The 20,514-nt window shown below is 45.0% G+C and overlaps 2 protein-coding genes and 1 pseudogene across 2 annotated transcripts; all 3 read left to right on the top strand.

Moving 5' to 3' along the window:
• The first annotated feature begins 328 nt into the window (after nucleotides 1-328).
• Nucleotides 329-2,824, top strand: LOC133910320 (glycosyltransferase BC10-like; annotated as a pseudogene).
• A 5,775-nt stretch (nucleotides 2,825-8,599) lies between these two features.
• LOC133909788 (glycosyltransferase BC10-like) lies at nucleotides 8,600-10,045 on the top strand. Its single transcript, XM_062352344.1, has 2 exons — nucleotides 8,600-9,194; nucleotides 9,281-10,045. The coding sequence occupies exons 1-2, from the start codon at nucleotides 8,613-8,615 to the stop codon at nucleotides 9,926-9,928; spliced, it is 1,230 nt and encodes a 409-aa protein (XP_062208328.1). The 5' UTR covers nucleotides 8,600-8,612; the 3' UTR covers nucleotides 9,929-10,045.
• Nucleotides 10,046-13,574: 3,529 nt separating this feature from the next.
• LOC133909789 (glycosyltransferase BC10-like) lies at nucleotides 13,575-15,003 on the top strand. Its single transcript, XM_062352345.1, has 2 exons — nucleotides 13,575-14,155; nucleotides 14,237-15,003. The coding sequence occupies exons 1-2, from the start codon at nucleotides 13,622-13,624 to the stop codon at nucleotides 14,891-14,893; spliced, it is 1,191 nt and encodes a 396-aa protein (XP_062208329.1). The 5' UTR covers nucleotides 13,575-13,621; the 3' UTR covers nucleotides 14,894-15,003.
• The last annotated feature ends 5,511 nt before the right edge of the window (nucleotides 15,004-20,514 follow it).

Here is a 20,514-nt window from a genome sequence, read left to right on the forward strand (position 1 = left end):
GTTTTTTTTCACTTTTATGAGCTTATCTTGTTTTAATTTCTTTAAACCAAAATATTTGTGCTTTGAAGGTTGTCAATGCACTCATAAAGAGGGAGATTGAGAAAACAAGTTGAAATGTGTCTTGGTTTACTTGTGATTAGTGATTGATATTAATATTTATTTGGTTTGATGATCTTTGGTTTTGTATGAGTTTTGATGTGATTTGAATTGATTTGGGATTTCATTTTAGCATATTGATTATGGACTAATTGAAATTAGAGTGAGAGATACGTGTTTGCTTGTCTAATGATATACAGGTGATGGATGCAACTTGTTGTTCAACGGCGAGATGATCTGGGCTAAACAGAGTGCTTGGTGCCAGGTGATCAAGGAAGTCGGGCGGAGTTAAGGATGATCCTACCTGAATACGTGGAGGTCAAGCAAAACATAGAAGACGACGTGTTGACAAAGTCAAGCAAAGTGGATACCGGTGCAAGTGACAAAGCGACCCGAGGGATCGGGAGCATGAGAGACTTGACGACTGTCAGGATCGGAAGACAGAGTATACATATCAACATCGGAGAGTTTGCTTAAGGTGTAAGCAAGTGGGGAATCACGCTTTGAGAAGCGTACTAGGGTTTTGCGGTTTTTTCTTAAAACTGTGAGAGGACTGGAGGAGTACGTGAAACCATCACGAAGTTTGTATTGAGACGAAGCTAAGTCGTGAAGACGTCACGACCATCTAATGAATTGAGAAAAAAATGGACCAAAATACTCTCGATGGTAGGTAGGAGTGTACTACAAGAAAATGATATTTTGAGAAAAAAGCTATAAAACTTAGGGGTCAAGTTTCTTAGGGTTATAAATAGAGGAGTAGGGCTATGAGAGTAGATGAACTAGCCATTTTGAGTCTCTTTTGTCATCCATAGGAGAGCCTTTAGAGGAGAGGAAGATGAATGCTTAGACTATGTATTATGTGAGAGTTTTATGAGGAAAAATCTTTATTTTTCTTCATGTTATGTGCTCACCTCCTTTTAGTTTCCCTCTATAGTTCTCTTGGAAGTTTGCAAGTTTTTCGGTTTCCGGATTTAATTTTCGTTTTAATTTTTGGCTGAAATTTCAGCACCTTATGAGGTTATTATTCTTGTTGCTAAAGGTATAAAACTCGTATACACACGTTTATGTGATGGGATTTTGAATTTTCTTTTCTCTAAACAATCAATTTAGAGAGTTTCGTTGCTGAATATTCATCTTTTCTTGTTTCTTTGCAAGTTGTGTTCTTTCGAGTGCTAAGATATATAGATTGATTTTAAATAGAATCTATGATTCATATAATATCTGTGGAGTCGTGCTGTCTCGATTTTTTCTTATTAAAATTTCTTTCTATTTTTATTTTCGTTTGAATTTTGAAGTGCGTTAGATGATCCAAATAAAAGAAGATCATTAATTTTATAAAAAATTGTTAAAACATCTATTTAATTTCTCTAGTCGCTCTTGTCGATCCTAGTACTGCATTTACATGCACCCCGATCCCTCCTACAATGGTTCGCTGCCAGACGACTCTGTGTTCTATGGCCGCATGATCCCGAGACAGGTAAGTTAACAAACAAATACTCCCTCCGATTGCAAATGTAGGTCGTTTTAGACTTGTGCACAAGGATTAAGAAAGTAGATCAAATGACTTTGTTGCCCTTCATTTATTCTGTATTGGAAAAGATAACTCATTTATTTGTGAGAGTGGTAGCATTTATTAAACAAGGGCAATACGGGAACAAAAGAGAAAAAAATGCATAAAAGTTCGAGAATGACTTATATTTAGAGAATAGTTGAGAAGGCTAAAACGACCTACATTTGCAATCAGAGGGAGTATATAACATGTCTTTCGTTATCGATCCTATGCTGCAGCTTCCAACGCAATCATATGTACATTCTATGCATGCAGAAAACAAAATGGGGAGACCTGACCTTGGTGGAGGCGGAGCATCGCATCTTGGCGAGCGCTCTCTTGGACCACGGCAACACGCGCTTCGTGCTTCTGTTCGAGGCGTGCATCCCCATCTACAACTTCTCCACCATGTATGCCTTCCTCACCGGCTCCATCACTAGCTTCGTCTACAACTATGAGAACGGCGACTGCCGCCCGCGCTACGACATATTCTTCGTTGAACACACCATCACCATCGAGCAGTGGTGCAAGGGTGCCCAGTGGTTCGAGATGGACCGGGCCCTTGCGCTCGAGGTCATCTCTGACGAGACCTACCTCCTGATGTTCCGCACCGGGCGGAGCGAGTGTCTCATCGACGAGCACTACATTCCGACGCTGGTGAGCCTACCACTACTAAAAAACTATTTATAGAGATGGGTGGTAATTCGTTTTCACATACGTTTAGCGCACCCGCCTGTGGTCGAAGGCCTGTAGAATTGAACGATTTTCACAGACGCAAAAGAGACAACTTGTGAAAATCTATTACAACAGACAGTTCACTTAAGAAACCGCAGGAGGCCCTCACCAACTGTTTAGATAGTTTTTTTAAATAAATTATCTGTGAAAAGGTATCTTAGGTGTCAAAAATAAGTTTTTTATAGTGTGCTGAGGTGGAGGCAAAACGCCAACCGGACCCTCACGTATGCGGACTGGAAGCGGCCGCAGAGGATGCACCTGCACACCCACGAGAGGACGGGAGTGACGGAGGAGCTGATTAAGGAGATCAGGGAAGATGAGGGCAACCGCTGCTTCTACAATGGCGCCAACAACGGGATCTGAAACAAGTTCGCGCGCAAGTTCGCGCCGGACACGCTCGAGCCGCTCCTCCGCTTGGCTCCCAAGGTTATGGGGTTTTGGTGAAATGATGATGATTGTAGTACTGTACCAGTCGGACCAAGCAAGCTAAGAAAGAACGGGCCGGATCTGATCCAGCTTACAAGGCCTACGAACGAAAACGGCCTAGAATATTCAAACTCGATGATAACCCCATAATTTTTCTGAAATTACACGATATAGCGACTTTATTAGAAGAAAAACCCTCAAGAATTTAAGTCCGATAGGTTTGTATTTTCGGCACTTTTTACAAGTAAAAAGCTTCTATTTATTATTATTTGCATTGGAATGTTGTGAACTAAGATTTTTTATCTTAGTCCTCACAGTTCTGAATTTTTGTGTTATATATTTTGTGGTGATATTCTAGTAACCATAATTAATTAAAAAGCATGGCTTTAAGCATACGAGCTCTCATATTTTGAATTCTTAGTACGCTCCAAGAACATCATATTTTAGGGTGATGCTATATTTCAAGCGCTTGAAAACAGTGTTGATCCCAGTCAAACGATTTCCACTGTACGATCAAAATATAACGCCCATCATCTTGTCTTCTTCCTCTAGCCAGCAAAGCCATATTCCTCTCTCCGCACTACTGCTCTCTCTGCTACACACTCCCTCGCTCCACCCGTGTCCTCTCATCTCTGGTGGTGTCCCCGCTGCCGGATCCACATTCGTCGCTCCCACCATACTAACCCGGCTATGCTAGTTGGGACTGTCATCACGACATCCCTATTCGGGCACCACCCGTTCGGACACCACCCATCCGGTGGTCCTTCGTCGCCCGCGGCCAGCGGCATTCATGCCGTCTCACCGCACTAAAAGAAATCTGACTATCAATGATGGCATGCTATCGTCACAGTATAACGATATTTTTATCATAAAATAATAATAATGGCGTATTTTCCGCACCACACGCTTCGTTACACACTCTACGTCATAGAATATACTTAGTGACGAAGTCCATAAAATCGTCATGGGATGTCTTATATTTTATGATGATTATACTGTTGTAATAGAAGAGAGACCATTCGGTAATATTTTATTTTTCATGCAATGTGAGATTAAATATTATTATTGGCACGTGTTTCAGCACTAAAATTCCCACAATTATTGCTTGTCTCTGACAAATAAAGAAATCATTATATAGTTCTCTCTACATCATCACACATCCCATGAGACTATTAGTAATATAAAAATATATTATAGAACAATCTAAATATTTAGACCATCTCATTACATCAAGTCAAAAAAAATCACAAAAATATAGACAACATAGGTCAAATTCACAACTACAAAATATAACCATGTCTACATTTTACCATGTATGATTACCCTGAACTATTTGTACATGTTCTATTGAAAACATGAGTAACGTGAACCATACATTCATCAAAGACTTCAAAAACTATCTTGATCGCCCCCTTATTGCTGCTAGTCTCGTTATGCCGGGTGCCGGCGAAGACATGGTGATAGTTCACCGAGCTTATCGACAACCTCATGTATAGGGTGATAGTCAGGACCGCAATCAGGTACAGCACCACGTTGTCGGTCTTGGCCATCCTCGATGGGCTCCTCAACCTCACCAATTCCATCCTGGATATATAAAATTTTATTTTAACACAGGAGACACTTAAATTCTAAGGGGTTGCTGAAATTGGTAACTGAGGACTTGAGGCTTATGTTGTACAGATTCATACTCACTGTATTTCTACAAATACAACTAATACATACTTCAATAAATTTAGTAGTAAGTTCTTTTTTTTAATAGTTAAATATCCATACAGCCAATCTAGTATTAGTTAATTAGAAATTAAAAAAATACAAAATGGATTATAGGAGTACACAAGAAACATGCAAATGTATGTATGGTTGCAATAGGATAGAATATAGGAGTACGTGATCGACCACAATCCAATTTTATTAAACTCAAATGGATTACAGTTGGAACAGGTTAAGTTTTGCTCATCTTTCTGCCAATTTTATATGGCTCAGTGTGCTGATATAAATATCTGCTCCTACCAACACACCAATTGCTTATAATACTGATATGCTATTGCTATTAACCATTTTTATTTTAACCCTCTCCACTAAGCACTTAATAGACTTAAACCTGAATAATCACTATGGTATATCGGGTTGGGCTTAGTGACAAAACAAATTTCGTCATTGAGGTGTACTTAGATACCGCTTCATATTTTATGTGACGATGATATATAGTAACATCACAAATAATGGACATTCGATAACGATGGTTATAGTTTGTCATAGACACACCTGACAAAATTGTTCCACTACGAACTTATGATGAAATATCTTGAATCGTCACCAAATAACCCTAATTTTGTGACATTTTTCAGATTTTGTCAGGACTATTTTTGTCATAAATAATCAGACTTCTTGTAGTGCCGCCCGCCCCCATACCCGCCTCCTCCGTAGGGAAGGCCTACCGCCTGCTGCCCTCCCTTTTAAACTTGGCAGTAGATAAATCTCTACTGGAAAGCAGTCACTGTCAACCCCACCACCGTCACTGTGTTCACACCCTTGACTGATTGGATCACAAATTTCATGCACATGAACTCTAGAAAGCGTGCATATTTTTTTAGTTTTTCTGTCATTTGGTGAATTTTGGGGCATAGTTTAATGGGTTAATAATTGAGAAAATTGCATAATGACCTGCATTAATCATAAAAAATCTTGAGAATTTCTAGGAATACTTTGTGAATATATATTATTTTAGTATAACAAAGTTTTAAAAAGTCACGTCCTTCGCTCTCAAGGCTTAGAAATTACCATGTTAATTGATAAAAAAAAAGAAAGAACAACGGTTAATTCACGTGGGACCAAGCAAGTTACAACTGTTTAGATCTAATATAAAGAAGTTCGTATTTGAGCTGAAAGCATGTAACCAGCTGAAATTAGGACTCTAGAGTCTTATTTTAATAGTAATCTTTTTGAGATCTAATTGGATAGTAATCTAAATCAAAATTGTCCGATGGCGAAACTAAAGGAAATAGGTCCTCTCGGGAAGGCTGACACGCACGGTCGGAATCAGTAATCATCGGTAGCATCGATCCGTGCTTTGCGATTACGAACAGGTGAGAACGAAGACCGGGCATAGACGGGAAGGAAACCACCGGCGCCGCATTCGGCACGGGCGTCTGTGAGGTTCCGGTGACGGTTTCTTCTTCAGCGTTGGCGTGTCATCTTCGTCGGGTCGTGCGGCCGGTCTAACACGCGACCAGTCGGGTAATAGAGTTTCTGTTTAGAATATTGTAAGGGAGTGGCTTAGTCAATTGTTGACAGATTTGGCCCAACTAAATCTATCAGATTTTGGACCGTTGGATGGACCACGGTTGAGATTGGAAGCTCAACCTGCATCACCTCTACCTCATTCCCACTAGCCGCCTCCCCACTGTATCGCCTCTTCGTCATTCGTCTTAGCTCCTTAGCTCCTCCCTGCCCCCACGCGGCAGCTCCCCGTCACCTTACCGGTGTCGTGCTCGGCTCCGGCGCTGCTCACCCACCTTCTTCGCTCCTCCCTCCTCCGCCATTTCTCTCCCTCCTCCGCCGTCACCGCTTCTCCTCCCCACGCTCTCCCGCCGCCACTGCCTCCCCATCCGGCTCCAACGGCGCCCCCGCCGTCGGATCTGCCGCCCTCGACCGCCGCCATCACTAACCCCTCCTACCTCGACGCCCTCGCCGCCATCCCCGCCCAACCATTGGTCCTCCGCCGCCCGCGGCCGGGGGCGCCCCCGTTGCCTCGCCGCTCCGCCCCTGTGGCTGTCACCACCGCCGGGTCGACGGCCTCCCCCGGAGCTCCCTCTAAGTCGACAACCCCTAAAATCCTCTTGAAACCCGAATCCTAACCTTGAAAACCCCAACTCGAATCCGAAGGGAGCTTGCCGGAGAAGAAGACGTCGTCGGGGATGATGACAGCTCGCCGGAGAAGAGGGGCATGCACGAATCTCCATACAAATCATAAGGTACGAAATTCGACGGATTCTCTCTCTTTTGTCGACAGACAAATAGCAATTTGGATATTGTAATAAGTATGGATGACCATTTTTACTATTTGCACACTGCCATTTAATTACCTGCTGTAAATTCATTACACATACTGGATGTAAGGAACCTTTTAAAGATCATCAAGGCAGCCCCTAAAGGAACACCTAAAGCTATGGCTGCCAAGAAAGCACACCCGCTACACTTGATGAGGTATCACCTGAACTCGATCTTGAAGATTGAGTACATGATTGATCCCGGAGGGATCACTTTAATCTCGAAGGTAAAGTTTGAATGGTTGCCTCTTCGCCACCGGGACTAGAAGACTATGGAGGATTCGGAAGCTGCTCTTCACCATTTTTTCACTTGCACGAAGCTTTGCACTTGACTTTTGGTCCGTGTTTCTTGTGTGTATGCACAGTTGATTAATTGACAGGTTCCTCTTACGTTGCGCTCCAAATAGGGGGCATTTGTTTCTCCCCATCGAGGAGGCCATATTTAGACAATCGATAGATAAGATCCGCATTTATAAACGTAATCCATAATGAGCAAAGGATGAACCTAGATAGATTCACTACCGGAGACAGCTTCTTTGCCGAGTGCCTCAGGCACTCGGCAAAGGACGATATACACTCGGCAAAGGTTTTGCCGAGTGCTACACTCGGCAAAGGGCGCTCGGTAAAAAATTTGTCGGCAAAGACCTCTTTGCCGAGTGCACTTTATCGGGCACTCGGCAAAGGCTTTGCCGAGTGCTAATCTGACACTCGGCAAAGTCTTCCTCTTTGCCGAGTGCCACCTGGAGGACACTCGGCAAACAGGCCATCTTTGCCGAGTGCCTGGACCGTGAATCTCAGCAAGGTTTTAAGCAACTTCTTCGGAGATTCTTCGGTTTGCAAGCATCGTACGTGATAACTTGCTTAAAATCTTCTCAAATTTTTATGACAGCCTCCACATATGATATCATGATATCTTGACAAGTTTCAAGATTTTCGGACTTTGTTTGCTTTTTATACAATTTAAAAACAACTCGATCGCAAGTTCGTGGTCATGTTTCGTGACCTTGATATTCGAAATTGGTGGTATGTTCCTGGATACGGTCTCACAATATACTAAATAACATGAATATCATTTTTCCATTCATTTTTTTTTATTATTCGAATGACTAGCAGTTATAATTTGAATTATCCAAGAAAATTTAATTAATTGAAATGAATTAAAGAAATATAGAAAAAGTCCGAGAAATGTGCCACATTGGAACATGGAGTAACAGGTACTGTATGAGGACTGTAGAAAAAATTTGGGGGCTAAAAGGGGGGAAAAAAATTAGGGTTTGCCGAGTGTTAAAAATTACACTCGGCAAAGACCATCTTTGCCGAGCGCTTGCTCTCTGGCACTCGGCAAAGGTACTCCTTTGCCGAGTGTCCTATTTCTGGCACTCGGCAAAGAGGGTCTTTGCCGAGTGCCAGATGTTTGCCGAGTGCTTTACCTCTGGAACTCGGCAAAGAGGGTCTTTGCCGAGTGTCCGATAAAAAGCACTCGGCAAAGTATGGGACACTCGGCAAAGACGCCGTCTCCGGTAGTGATTGCTTCCTACGTATCTCCTACTTGATAATGGGAGAATTAGTGAACACACTACAAACTTTTGCAGGAACAAGCAGCCATGCTGATTTGCAGAGCAAGCAAAACGGCATTGTGGGAGAGTGCGTGTGTAGGTCGCCTCAACGAGGCAGTTGACTTGCAACTGTAGTAGTATAAGAAGGGCATATGCATTTCTCTCTCACGTATAGGGTTCCTGTTAGCTTGAGGCTAAGACATGAAAGACACAAACAAGCCCACGCGGATGTTCTGCTCAGACGGGAAACTCGTGTATGTGGTACATATGCTTCTCTTCTTCTCCTTGGGATTCATCCTGGGCATAACCTCCAACGACGCCAAGTTTCCGAACTTCTACCTCCCTTTCATGCCACCGTTGCCCTCTCATGCGCCGTCAGCACTTCTGCCGCTGCCGCCTACATCGTCGCCACCTCCGCCGCTGCCACCTACACCATCGCCACCTCCGCCACCGCTACTGCCTGCACCGTTGCCATCACCTCAGAACCCGCAAGCCGGGTTGATGGGCTTCCTTGCGCCGAGCGGTGTCATTCACAACATGACCGACAAGGAGCTGTTCTGGAGGGCGTCCATGTCGCCGAAGGTCCACCGCACGCCGTACCACCGTGTGCCGAAGGCTGCCTTCATGTTCCTGGTGAGAGGGGACCTACCGCTGCGGCCTCTGTGGGAGAAGTTCTTTGCGGGGCACGAAGGGTTGTATTCCATCTACGTGCACGCCGATCCATCTTACACCGGCTCTCCGCCGACGGACTCCGTGTTCTATGGTCGAATGATCCCAAGCCAGGTAATAGATAGAGGAAACTGAAAACAGATCTCATTCCGCAGTTTGCAACGCAAGTACGCAACTACACATATATTCGGTGGATGCAGAAAACAATGTGGGGATACTTGAACCTTGTGGAGGCGGAGCGTCGCCTCCTGGCGAACGCGCTCCTGGACCACGGCAATGAGCGCTTCGTGCTGCTGTCCGAGTCGTGCATCCCCGTCTACGACTTCCCCACCGTGTACGCCTTCCTCACCGGCTCCAACACCAGCTTCGTCGACAGCTTTTTCAACCGGGGGCGCTACAACGACTTCTTCGCCCGCCAGTGCAACCTCACCCTCGCGCAGTGGCGCAAGGGCAGCCAGTGGTTCGAGATGGACCGAGCCCTCGCCATCGAGGTAGTCTCCGACGACACTTACTTCCCGGAGTTTCGCGAGTACTGTGACACCCATGATCCCTGCGTCATGGACGAGCATTACGTCCCGACGCTGCTGAGCATGCTGGGGTGGAAGCGCAACGCCAACCGGACGGTCACGTTCACGGACTGGCGGAAGCGGGGTTTTCACCCGCGGAGACACGGCGCGGCGGACGTGACGGAGGAGCTCATCAAGGAGATTAGAGGAGGCGCGGGCAAGAACTGCACCTATAACGGCAGGCCGGGCGGGATCTGCTTCGTGTTCGCGCGCAAGTTCGCGCCGGACACGCTCGACCCGCTGCTCGCCTTGGCTCCCAAGGTTATGGGATTTGGCGGCTGACACCCCGCGAGATTGTATTCAGGACGTCGCATGACACAGAGAAATTTCATGGTTTAGAGATTGCATGTATTTTATTTCCCTTTCTTACCCTCAATGAAATAGGTGATACCCTTTTTACTAAGTGATCCAGCGAGGCTCTATATGTGAACGTACACTAGATCCGTCCCTCTTAATATTCCTTAGACCTATCAACATTTTTTTAAAGGAAGTTGCTAATTTTCAATCGAGTGAAAACAAGAATATGTATCACTTGACAACATCAACCGTTGAATGAAGATCTAATGACTGATAAAAAAGAATTGATTCACAAGTGAACAATATTTTTCTATAGTAGAGATATATACAATTTTCTGTGCATGTCAGATAAAAATCACTGACTGAGTACAGATCAAAAGACAGACGCACGATCGGATGATCGGATGGACAACATGTCGAGTGAAACAAAACTTTGATTTTAGTCGATTGAAACGTAGTAAATCTATTTTTTAAACCAGGTTCAACAATTTAAAAACCTGGCATGGCAACAATTGCGGAACCTACCTCAACAACTTCTGAAACGTGTCAACATTTTTTTATACCTAATTTTGCAATTTTTGAAATTAAATCTAGTTCAACAATTTTTTAAACCGGTCAACAATTTTTAAAACCTAGTCCAACAATTTCTAAAACCTGTCAACATATTTTAGCCACAAAAGAGAAGTGGTCAGCTAGGCAGAATGGGAAAGTTAGCCCAGAGTTTGTGTGTGTTAGCCAACAACAGAAAGTCAGTAAAAAAAAGTAACTGTTCACTAAATAAAGATCTTTTGAACATTCTCTGTAATCTATTATCTAGGTTAAAAATACTATATTTGAAGAATTTTAACTAATCCCAACCGGCAAAGGGTAGTTTGGCCGGTTATATTCTTTCTCGAATTTCTTGGAAATTATGTAGAACTTTGTGCACCGTGCAAAAATTAAGAGTGCATACTAGCTAGTAGATCAATAAAAAATAGCACAAATAACATGGCATGGCTACCCGGTAGCTGTAGTGTACCGCTACCCATCAGTTACTACAAGGTTTTTTTTTACACTCTGTATGATTATGCTTTATTTTACAGCCGTTAGCAGCACTGTTACCTCCAAAATTGCACGGAACGGTGTATGAAGGACTTTCTAGTAGAGAAGTTTAAAGCGAGTTGTATGTCTGTGCAACTAAGGTAAGGCAACAATAAGGCATTCCTCATCCCGCTCATAACGTCTCTTGTCCCCAACCCCATTCCAGCTACTAGGGGCAACATCCATCCGAAATAGGAATAATTAAATTTTTATCACACATTTCGGTAGAAAAGTATTAAATAAGTTATTTAAAATAGAGTATCAAAAAATATGTAATGTTACTGACAAAGTACCTTTAGACAAAGATATAAGTACCGATGTATATACGTGCAGTATATGAAGGATACAACGAGCAACGAGGAGACACTCCTGCTTCATGCCAAATTGCCAATATAGTGAGTCAGGAATAATTTCTCCCTATCCTTGACTCACTATTCCCTGGTGAGTAATTTTCCACGGGTTAATGAGAAACCGATCCTATTGCAATCGATCCCTATGTGCAAGTCGTGGTAGCTTGGTAGGTGCCCCCGACTATGGTTTGGCAATCACAAGTAAAAGAAAGAAAAATTATGTCATCGTATCATTGTAGTTTTGATTTTTGCCATCTTTTATAATTATTCGGTTCAAGTCATTGGTTTCAAAATTGGTAGCGTCCTGCCACTAACCGAAAAGAAATAAGTGTTCGGTCCAAATGTACCAACTCATACTTGACCAGATGCACGAATTAAACAACTTAACTGGACGATGCTAATTCACGTGAGTCGGTAAACTCGTGCCCCTTCCGACACCTTTCTTTTCGGAAACTTTTTTTCCTCCATGTTTTTCTATTTTTAGAAACTTTTCTATTAAAACTTTAAGAAAAAATTTAGCTTAAAACCTTTGAGAAAAAGTAAAAAAAAACAGTTTTTTTAAAAAATTCATGAGAAATTTTTTTTATATCAAAATACTAGTGGGCTTTGTGGACCGTCTCGCACGGATGCGTAATTTGGACTACTATCGCACGCCCGTGGAACAGGATTTTCCTAACTTGACCGTTTCTCTTGGACGGTAACACATATTTTTTATTCTCAGAAAAGCTTATGCTAACAATATGTCAGGTCAAATCGTGAATTTTTTAAAAGGAAAACAGAATAAGAGGACGTCTAAATTTTTAAAAATATTATCTGATGTAAACCTCATCCCACTCAGGACAAGTGTCCATACTAAATCTCAGTTTGAAACGCTGGGATTCCACTGACTAATTACGTGGTTGCGTTAATGGGCTAACCCACTAAACCGAGTACATAAGTCAACCTTTGCACGTTATTAGTCACTCATATCGAGAAGCTGTTGACCCGGAGTATATGTAAATAGAGAACATCCATTACAAGCTATCATCCATTTTTAATCTCGTTTACCGCACTCATTTGTCTCATCCCTAAGTTTCCTTTTGTTGAGATTGAAATTCAGACAAGGTGAGCCTTCGGATATGAGAATATCGAAGGGATTTTAGAGTGACACGTGTTATAGGTGGAACAGTCTTTCGATCCCCTTTCTGGGTACAGTGTGACCCTATTTATAACTCGTACTTAGCGACCACAGGTGCGGTTTACAAATTCTACCCACTCACCTGCTACATTTTTGGAATATCCGGGGGTATTATGGTACAAATGAGTCTGATTACATAATTACAGCCGTACCCTGGACGACCGAAAACGGGCCCACTGTCCTGCGGTGATTCCTGCCTCCGAAGATGTATCGAAGCCTTCTCCACTCAGATGTCCGTCAGATAACCTTCGTCCCTCGAGCGAAGGTCGGCTCGCATCTTCGCCCGCTGCGATCGCTCCGGACTGCGGGTCTAGACTTCACCCGCCAACTGAAGGTTGCCTTCGTCTTCTCCGGTACGGGAGATCAAAGGTGCGGGCGTGCCTACACCCTTCGACCGACGGCGCTCTACGATCTTCGCCGTTTACAGATGAAGTCCCTGAAACAAAATCACAACGGCAAGCATACAATATTTTTAGTAGATTTCATAGTTCCCTCCGAAGAGGGGGCGGGAGATCATCCCCAACACCTTTCTTGATCAAGATGCCACATGTTTTAAACAGAGTATTTGTCTAATTGGCCTCTCATTAGAAACCCGGTCGTGTTTTGATTTTCCAATATATCTCATAACTATATACTATCTCTGTTTTTTATTTGTTTTTATTAACTTTTTACGATCTTTGAAACACAATTTTAATTATAACTTTATATCAACATACACTAATAATTTATATTTTTATTGTCTATTTTAATAACTTTAAACATATTAATGGTACGGTCAAGTATATATTGTAAAAGGATAAATAAAAAAAAACAGAGGGAGCAATAAATTGAATAAAGAGAAAATGGCTACACCTAACGGAAAGCAAAGTATGAATAACTTAGTGAATACTACTAACTTTTGCACGAACAAGCCATGTTAATTTGCAGGGAAAGCAAAGCGGAGGTGTGCATGCGTGGATGCGTCGTTGCCTCAGTGAGGCAGTACGTAGATCGATTAGCAGCACTAGTACCTAGTATAACCAGGGCAGCTGCATTTCTCCGTCGCGCATGCCGCTAGCTTGAGGCTAAGCCATGAAGGCCACAAACAAGCCCACCACGCGGGCGTCACGCCCAGGCGGCCGGAAACTCCTCTTCGATGCGGTACTGATGCTTCTCCTCGTCTCCTTCGGATTTGTCCTCGGCCTGACCTCCTCCAATGCCATGTTCCTGAAATCCTACCTCGCTTTCATTCCACCGTTTCTCTCTACTACGCCTTCTAAACTTCCGCCGCAGCCGCTTACGCCGTCGCCGCCGCAGCCGCCACAAAAGCCGCAGATAGAGTTGGTGGGCTTGCGTGCGCCGAGCAGCGCCATGCACAACATGACTGACGAAGAGCTCTACTGGAGGGCGTCCATGGCGCCAAAGGTCCGGCGCACGCCGAACCGCCGCGTGCCCAAGGTTGCTTTCATGTTTCTGGTGAGGGGGGAGCTGCCGCTGCGGCCATTGTGGGAGAAGTTCTTCACGGGGCACGACGGGCTGTACTCTATTTATGTGCACGCCCATCCCTCCTACACCGGCTCGCCGCCCACGGACTCCGTGTTCTATAACCGCATGATCCCAAGCCAGGTAATTAAGCATAGCTTCTTCGTCATCGATCTCGTGCTGCAGTTTGCAACGCAACTATATACATATATGTTGAGGATGCAGAGAACGAAATGGGGAGACGCGAGCCTTGTGGAGGCAGAGCGTCGCCTCATGGCGAACGCGCTCCTGGACCTCGATAACGAGCGCTTCGCGTTGCTGTCCGAGGCGTGCATCCCCATCTACAACTTCTCCACCGTGTACACCTTCCTCACCGGCTCCAACACCAGCTTCGTCGACTGCTACGAGAACGGCGGTAGCCGGTCGCGCTACAGACCCTTCTTCGACAGCCGCAACATCAGCCTCGCGCAGTGGCGCAAGGGCGCCCAGTGGTTCGAGATGGACCGGGCCCTCGCGCTCGAGGTCGTCGCCGACGACTTCTGCTTCCCGGCGTTCCGCGACTTCTGCGTCGGGCGGAGCGAGTGCCTCATCGACGAGCACTACCTCCCGACGCTGGTGAACCTGCTGGGGTGGGGTCGCCGCAACGCCAACCGCACGCTCACGTACGCGGACTGGAAGCGGCCCATCAACCGGCACCCGCACACCCACGGAGCGGAGGAGGTGACGGAGGAGCTGTTGAAGGAGATCAGGGAAGACGGGGGTAACCGCTGCTACTACAATGGCGCCAAGAGCGGGATCTGCAACCTGTTCGCGCGCAAGTTCGCGCCGGACACGCTCGAGCCGCTGCTCAGCTTGGCTTCCAAGGTCATGGGCTTTGGTTGAGACGATTAGGATTTGTGCCATAGTATTCTTTGCGTTTTGGCTGATCCAGGTTGTGCTGGAATTGTACGCCGAGTGTCCAGCATAAGAGAAAAATAAACTGAAATTTTTTGCGAACCCTCGTGAAAACGGGAGCAAATAACTGAAAAATCACATTGTTTCTGGATAGCATGTCCATCAAGATCTGTCCTAGTCCCGTATACTACTTGTCTTTCATGTGTAACTCTCTCATATTGATTACCGGTGGATAGTCCCGCTCTAGCATTATCGTCGTTAGAGTGTGAGCAATCCTTTACCTTATGACTATACTCATCATACTCACTGCACCTCTTCACAGGGCCATTAACTTCAGCTTTATTCATATCGTTACGAATACGTCTAGTCTGTGGCCGACCACCTTTTCCATAGGGATGTCTAAGCAACATCATAGGGGTAGACATATCGGCATATCTCTATCGTAAACCGTAAAATCACCATGTGTACTGAATCCATGGAACTCTCTGGTCCAAATCAACACCACATTTTCCTTCAAGTAAAATTGTGACATTTATACTGAGCTTTCCACACCCACTTATGATAATGCAGCTAGCAAATGAGAACATGAGACATGTAAAAGCTTTGGTTAACTGCAGGAGCATTCGCACCATCAATTGAAAATTTACCCTACGTTCACCTCATGAGTGATAATTCTGGTATCGCTCCCCACTCCTTCTTTTGATCTCAGGATTATCTCGAAGCGGTGCTCATTGACGCCCATGCTACGAACCATATGTTGTACTGCCTTCATATTCTTCTTTTGCAGGTACTCCATCATACGTTGGGCATACAGTGTACGCAATGTTGTATGTTGTATCACAACAATAACATGCCTCTTCTGGTAGTAACCAATAATTTCGTACAATATTCCCTCAATGATTGCAACAATAGAGAGTCCACACAGCCCTCTGATGATCCAATTGTAAATCTCTGCTATATTGGTAGTCATGATGCCATACCTACCAAATAACATCAAAACAAATAAGTATCAACTTTCAAATATACCAGTTCATACTACACATATTCGATAAAGACGTAGCCCAGTACACGAACCTAGCACCTTAGGTGTCATAGAGTAAGGACCACTTCTCCTTTGGCTTTGCCTCAATCTAGTGCGAGAAATATTTGATGTTTCTTGCCGACCTTTTTCTCATATTAGAAGGATCAATACCTTCTTTAAGTGGTGGCAACGCCTCCAATACAGTTTCATCACCAGTAGCTGGCTCCTTATCTCTCTCTTGCACATGCGTCCTTATTTCCTTATCCAACTCATTCCACAAAGTATCAAACTTGTGACTTTGATTCTAGCTGCACAGCCACCTGAACATGTCAATCAATGCTTCGCTCTTAAATTGCTTGTGAAAATTTGCTCCCATGTGAGGCATGCACCACTTATTTTCAGGTCATTCCAAGGGAATGGCTTACTTGAGTCTTCTTACAATGTCTTTATAGTAGATAAGATTTCAGCATACCAATCATGTTTGATGCAAACGTTAGGTCGATCACGTACAACCCTAACCTTAAGATGCCTAAAAAATCAGAGCCAGCTCAACCTACTCTCACCCTCCATAAACGCAAATGCCAAAGGAAGTAGCTGGTTATTTGCATCAATACCAGTTGTAGTGAGAATCTAGCCTTTGTACTTTCTAGTCAATAATGTACCATCCACGCAAAGCAAAGGATGGTAATGTTGGAAGGACTGAATACACTGACCTAAAGAAAAAAAGCACGCAGGGAAATCCTAGGCTGGTTTTTATCAAGTTCAGTCTCCTTGAAAGCAGTGTATGTGCCAGGGTTTCTGACCTTCAGAATTTCAAGCATGCAGGCTAGGTTGCAATAAGAAGCCTCATATGTACCCCACTGATTCTCCAAGGTTTTCTGCTTTGCACGTCAAGCCTTTTGATAAGTAGTCTCATATTTGAACTGTCGTAATATTGATCGTTGGATGAACGAGCATTCCATGTCCCGCTTATGAATAATCTCAATGGACAATTCATTTGCAATTAGTGTAGTAGTGAGGTTGTGGTGCTTTCAACCAACATTTTTCAGCATACAATTGTGCTGAACCACTCATGAGGCTACCTAGTGGGTCGAATGCTTCGGCTTGTATGCATGAACATAAAAGCTGCATCCAGGAGTTCTGCACTTGACATTGTATTTTCCTAGGCTTGAGACAACAACAAATACCTCTTTGTGTGATGTCACTGCCCACCGTGCCACTGCATCATTCATTTTAGGCTGATTGGGGAGCACCTGATTTAGGTGAACCATATTAGAACCATATTCCCAAGGGGAGTCATGGTTTTGCATAACTTGCATCCTGACTTTGTCAGGCAAGTTCCATTCTTCTGGGATGACAGTATTAGAGCAGTCATTGTTTGCATCATTCTCATCATCACCATCATCTTCATCTACAGATTCAAATAAAGCTTCTTCCTCATGAATTGCGTTACGGTCCACGTTCTCGAGCTCAACAATGATTTCTTCAATTTCCTCTCCTGTATCAACCTGACCCTCCTCAACCTCTGCTGCCTACCTATGCACAACAACCTCTGCCTCGGTCGTCTGCCTTTGTTCAAGTTCCCCCGTCGACAGTACATACTCGTGTGTATCCTCTTCTTCTACTGGTATTGCTGCACTGCTACTATAATCCACTTCTCTTGGACATGGTTGCATCGGGATATTGAACTCAGCCTGACGCTGTCTGCACCACTCCAACCATTTCAACCACTTGTTCGTTCGATACATTAGCTTTAACTCCTAACAAACTGGATTTAACATATGAGTCCACATGCATTGCGTCATAACAGAATAAATCTGAAAGTCAAGCTAAAAGTATTGGGTGAACCACATTTTCATCTCCTTCATCCTTGTACCCTTAGGGTTTGGGTGCTCAAGGATGGTAAATAAAAAATTGCTCAAATCAATACTTGATGGACCATTACGGATTTGACCATTTACGTAGACTACTCTAAGATTTATAGAGTTTGACATAACTATCACCTAAAATATATCAATTAGAAATGAAATTAAATTACATTCATACAATACGACTAACTTAAAATTGACTAACACAATGGCCATGTCGACCATCGTTTCTGGTCCTACAATGAAAAGTACTATAGTCTTCGTTGCCTAAAATCTAATCAATATTACTGTCCTAACTCTATATCAGGGATATCATTATAAATAAACATATTACTAGCACAAACAAATTGAATATATTTAATTATCAAGAACTTATTAATTAATACCATTTGATATTAAAATTTTAATATAAATACTTCGGTGCTGCATTACTTTTTGGATCCTCTCTTTGTTTTATTGTTTTCTGTTGCAAACCACTAGTCCTAAGTCCAAAATAACTAGAGTATAGAGATCTAATATTTGCACGCACATATATTTTATTTTCTTAACATCATACTAAAAATAATCTAATACAAAGATTTATAACTAAATCAACATTTACAAAGAATATTTTCTAATCCCTAATTTAATCTAAATACACATAGAGTGATAAACATCTATCTAAAACACAAATATAAAGGAAAAAATTACCTTAATATTCTTCTTCCTCCTCCCCTTCTCCTTCCCCCCTCTTTCCTCCTTCTCCTTCCTCCTTCTTCTTGTCCCTCCTCCCTTCCTCTTTTTATTCTCTCTTCTCCTCTCTTCTACTGGCGCACTCCCTTTCTACTTGCGACTCGCGGCAGCGAAATGCGACAGGCGCAGCCGTGCGAGCGCAGGGGTGAGGGGATATAAGGGCCCGAATTTTTCGGCCTCCCATTTGGCTTAAGATAATTGAGAAGAAGTTATTGATTGCCTAATGTAACGATCATGAGAAGGTTTTGTATGCTGCACATCAGCCCACGGGTCTTGCCGATGACTGGTGGGATGCTTTCTGCAACACCCATGAGGACTAGGAGTCAGTCTGTCGGAGAGTGAACTCCTGTCGCAGGGATCCCGAGAGACCCCTTTTTAGAGATTCGGCCGGGGGGATGATCCTAGAAAAGCTTGCACGGGAAATGAGCGGAAAAGGAAATAAAATGCGATGGCTTGCGGGGACACCGGGTTTTTGGACAGGTTCGGGCCGCGCGGAGGCGTAACACCCTACTCCTGTATGAGTGTTATATCTATCCTTGAAGGAGATCCTTCAAGGGTATATCTGGTTCTCGAGGGAGAGCTGTTTACAAAGAGCAGGAGGCTCTTATGTTCTAGCTAGCTGGTTTCTTGATTGTCTTGTGATCGGGGGTGGTGATTTCTTGTTCTTCGACTGACCTCTTGTTTTTCTCTTGTCCTCCTCTTTTCGTTGTTCGTCTCTCCATCCTCTCTAGCGTCCTCCTTCCTTTCCTTTTATAGATGCGCCGACCTCGACATATCCTGAATGGGAAAGAGGGGATGCCAATGCCCAGGTGCCACGGAGAAAGGCCTAATCATCTCATTTTGGCGAAGTGACAGGGGCGGTGGAGGAAGGCGGCGCGCATTCGACCACTAGCCGCTGCGGAAGCTTCGGGGTGCCACAAAAAAAAGGCCCACCGGACAGCCTCAGAGGTGCCCGGTGCGCCCACTCTGTCTTGTTCTCCTGCCAGGGCAGGGTGGCAGGCCGAGTGCTTCGATTCTGGTAACGTTATCCCGAGGTGCGCAAGTGGAAACGGGACGGGACCCGTGCATTTAATGAACCCACGCCCCCCAGCCAGGGCATGGCCGGGTCTGACACTGGGGCGTGGGCAGCCGAGAATGTCAGGATGTCAGAATGCCAGGCCACGCGCGCCTATTAAATGCGGCATCGGGCCCTTGACTGGATGACACTCTGGCGACGGGGCCCTTTGAGTCTTTGAACGATCTTGCGCGAACCTTCTGGGGACCGAGTCCCCGGGGGCTGCCACGTGCAGCCCCGAGCACTATTTCCCGAGCATCTTGGGGGGACCTTCGGGGCACCGAGTCCTCGGGGGCTGCCACGTGCAGCCCCGAGCACCCTCTCCCGAGTACTTCAGTGAGACCTTCGGGGCACCGAGTCCTCGCGGGCTGCCACGTGCAGCCCCGAGCACCCTCTCCCGAGCACTTTAGAGGGACCTTCGGGGCACCGAGTCCTCGGGGGCTGCCACGCGCAGCCCCGAGCACCCTCTCCCGAGTACTTGAGTGAGACCTTCGGGGCACCGAGTCCTCGCGGGCCGCCACGTGCAGCCCCGAGCACCCTCTCCCGAGTACTTGAGTGAGACCTTCGGGGCACCGAGTCCTCGGGGGCTGCCACGTGCAGCCCCGAGCACCCTCTCCCGAGCACTTTAGAGGGACCTTCGGGGCACCGAGTCCTCGGGGGCTGCCACGCGCAGCCCCGAGCACCCTCTCCCGAGTCTCTGCTTTTACCTTGCAGGGTGGTGATATGTGGTGGGCGGCCGGTTTGGCCTCGGGACTTAGGGACCCCTGGTTCTAAATACACCGACAGTAGCCCCCGGGCCCGTTTGGCAGCTGATGGGACAGAGACTGCGAATGGGCCCTTCGTCGCGACCGAGGTCAAGGCGGGCCGAATGCCACGCGGCAAGCTTTCCGGAGGTGGCCCCTGCGGTTTCTAGACATCAAGCAGACCCCAACGG

Source organism: Phragmites australis, chromosome 2 (assembly GCF_958298935.1).
Source record: "Phragmites australis chromosome 2, lpPhrAust1.1, whole genome shotgun sequence".
Taxonomy (NCBI): domain Eukaryota; kingdom Viridiplantae; phylum Streptophyta; class Magnoliopsida; order Poales; family Poaceae; genus Phragmites; species Phragmites australis.

What these genes read in the sequence shown, in the direction of transcription:
- LOC133909788 (XM_062352344.1), top strand. Translation starts at nt 8,613, where the DNA reads ATGAAAGACACAAACAAGCCCACGCGGATGTTCTGCTCAGACGGGAAA. An exon ending in GTCGAATGATCCCAAGCCAG is followed by an intron (nt 9,195 to 9,280) that starts GTAATAGATAGA and finishes CGGTGGATGCAG; the next exon opens with AAAACAATGTGGGGATACTT.
- LOC133909789 (XM_062352345.1), top strand. Translation starts at nt 13,622, where the DNA reads ATGAAGGCCACAAACAAGCCCACCACGCGGGCGTCACGCCCAGGCGGC. An exon ending in ACCGCATGATCCCAAGCCAG is followed by an intron (nt 14,156 to 14,236) that starts GTAATTAAGCAT and finishes TTGAGGATGCAG; the next exon opens with AGAACGAAATGGGGAGACGC.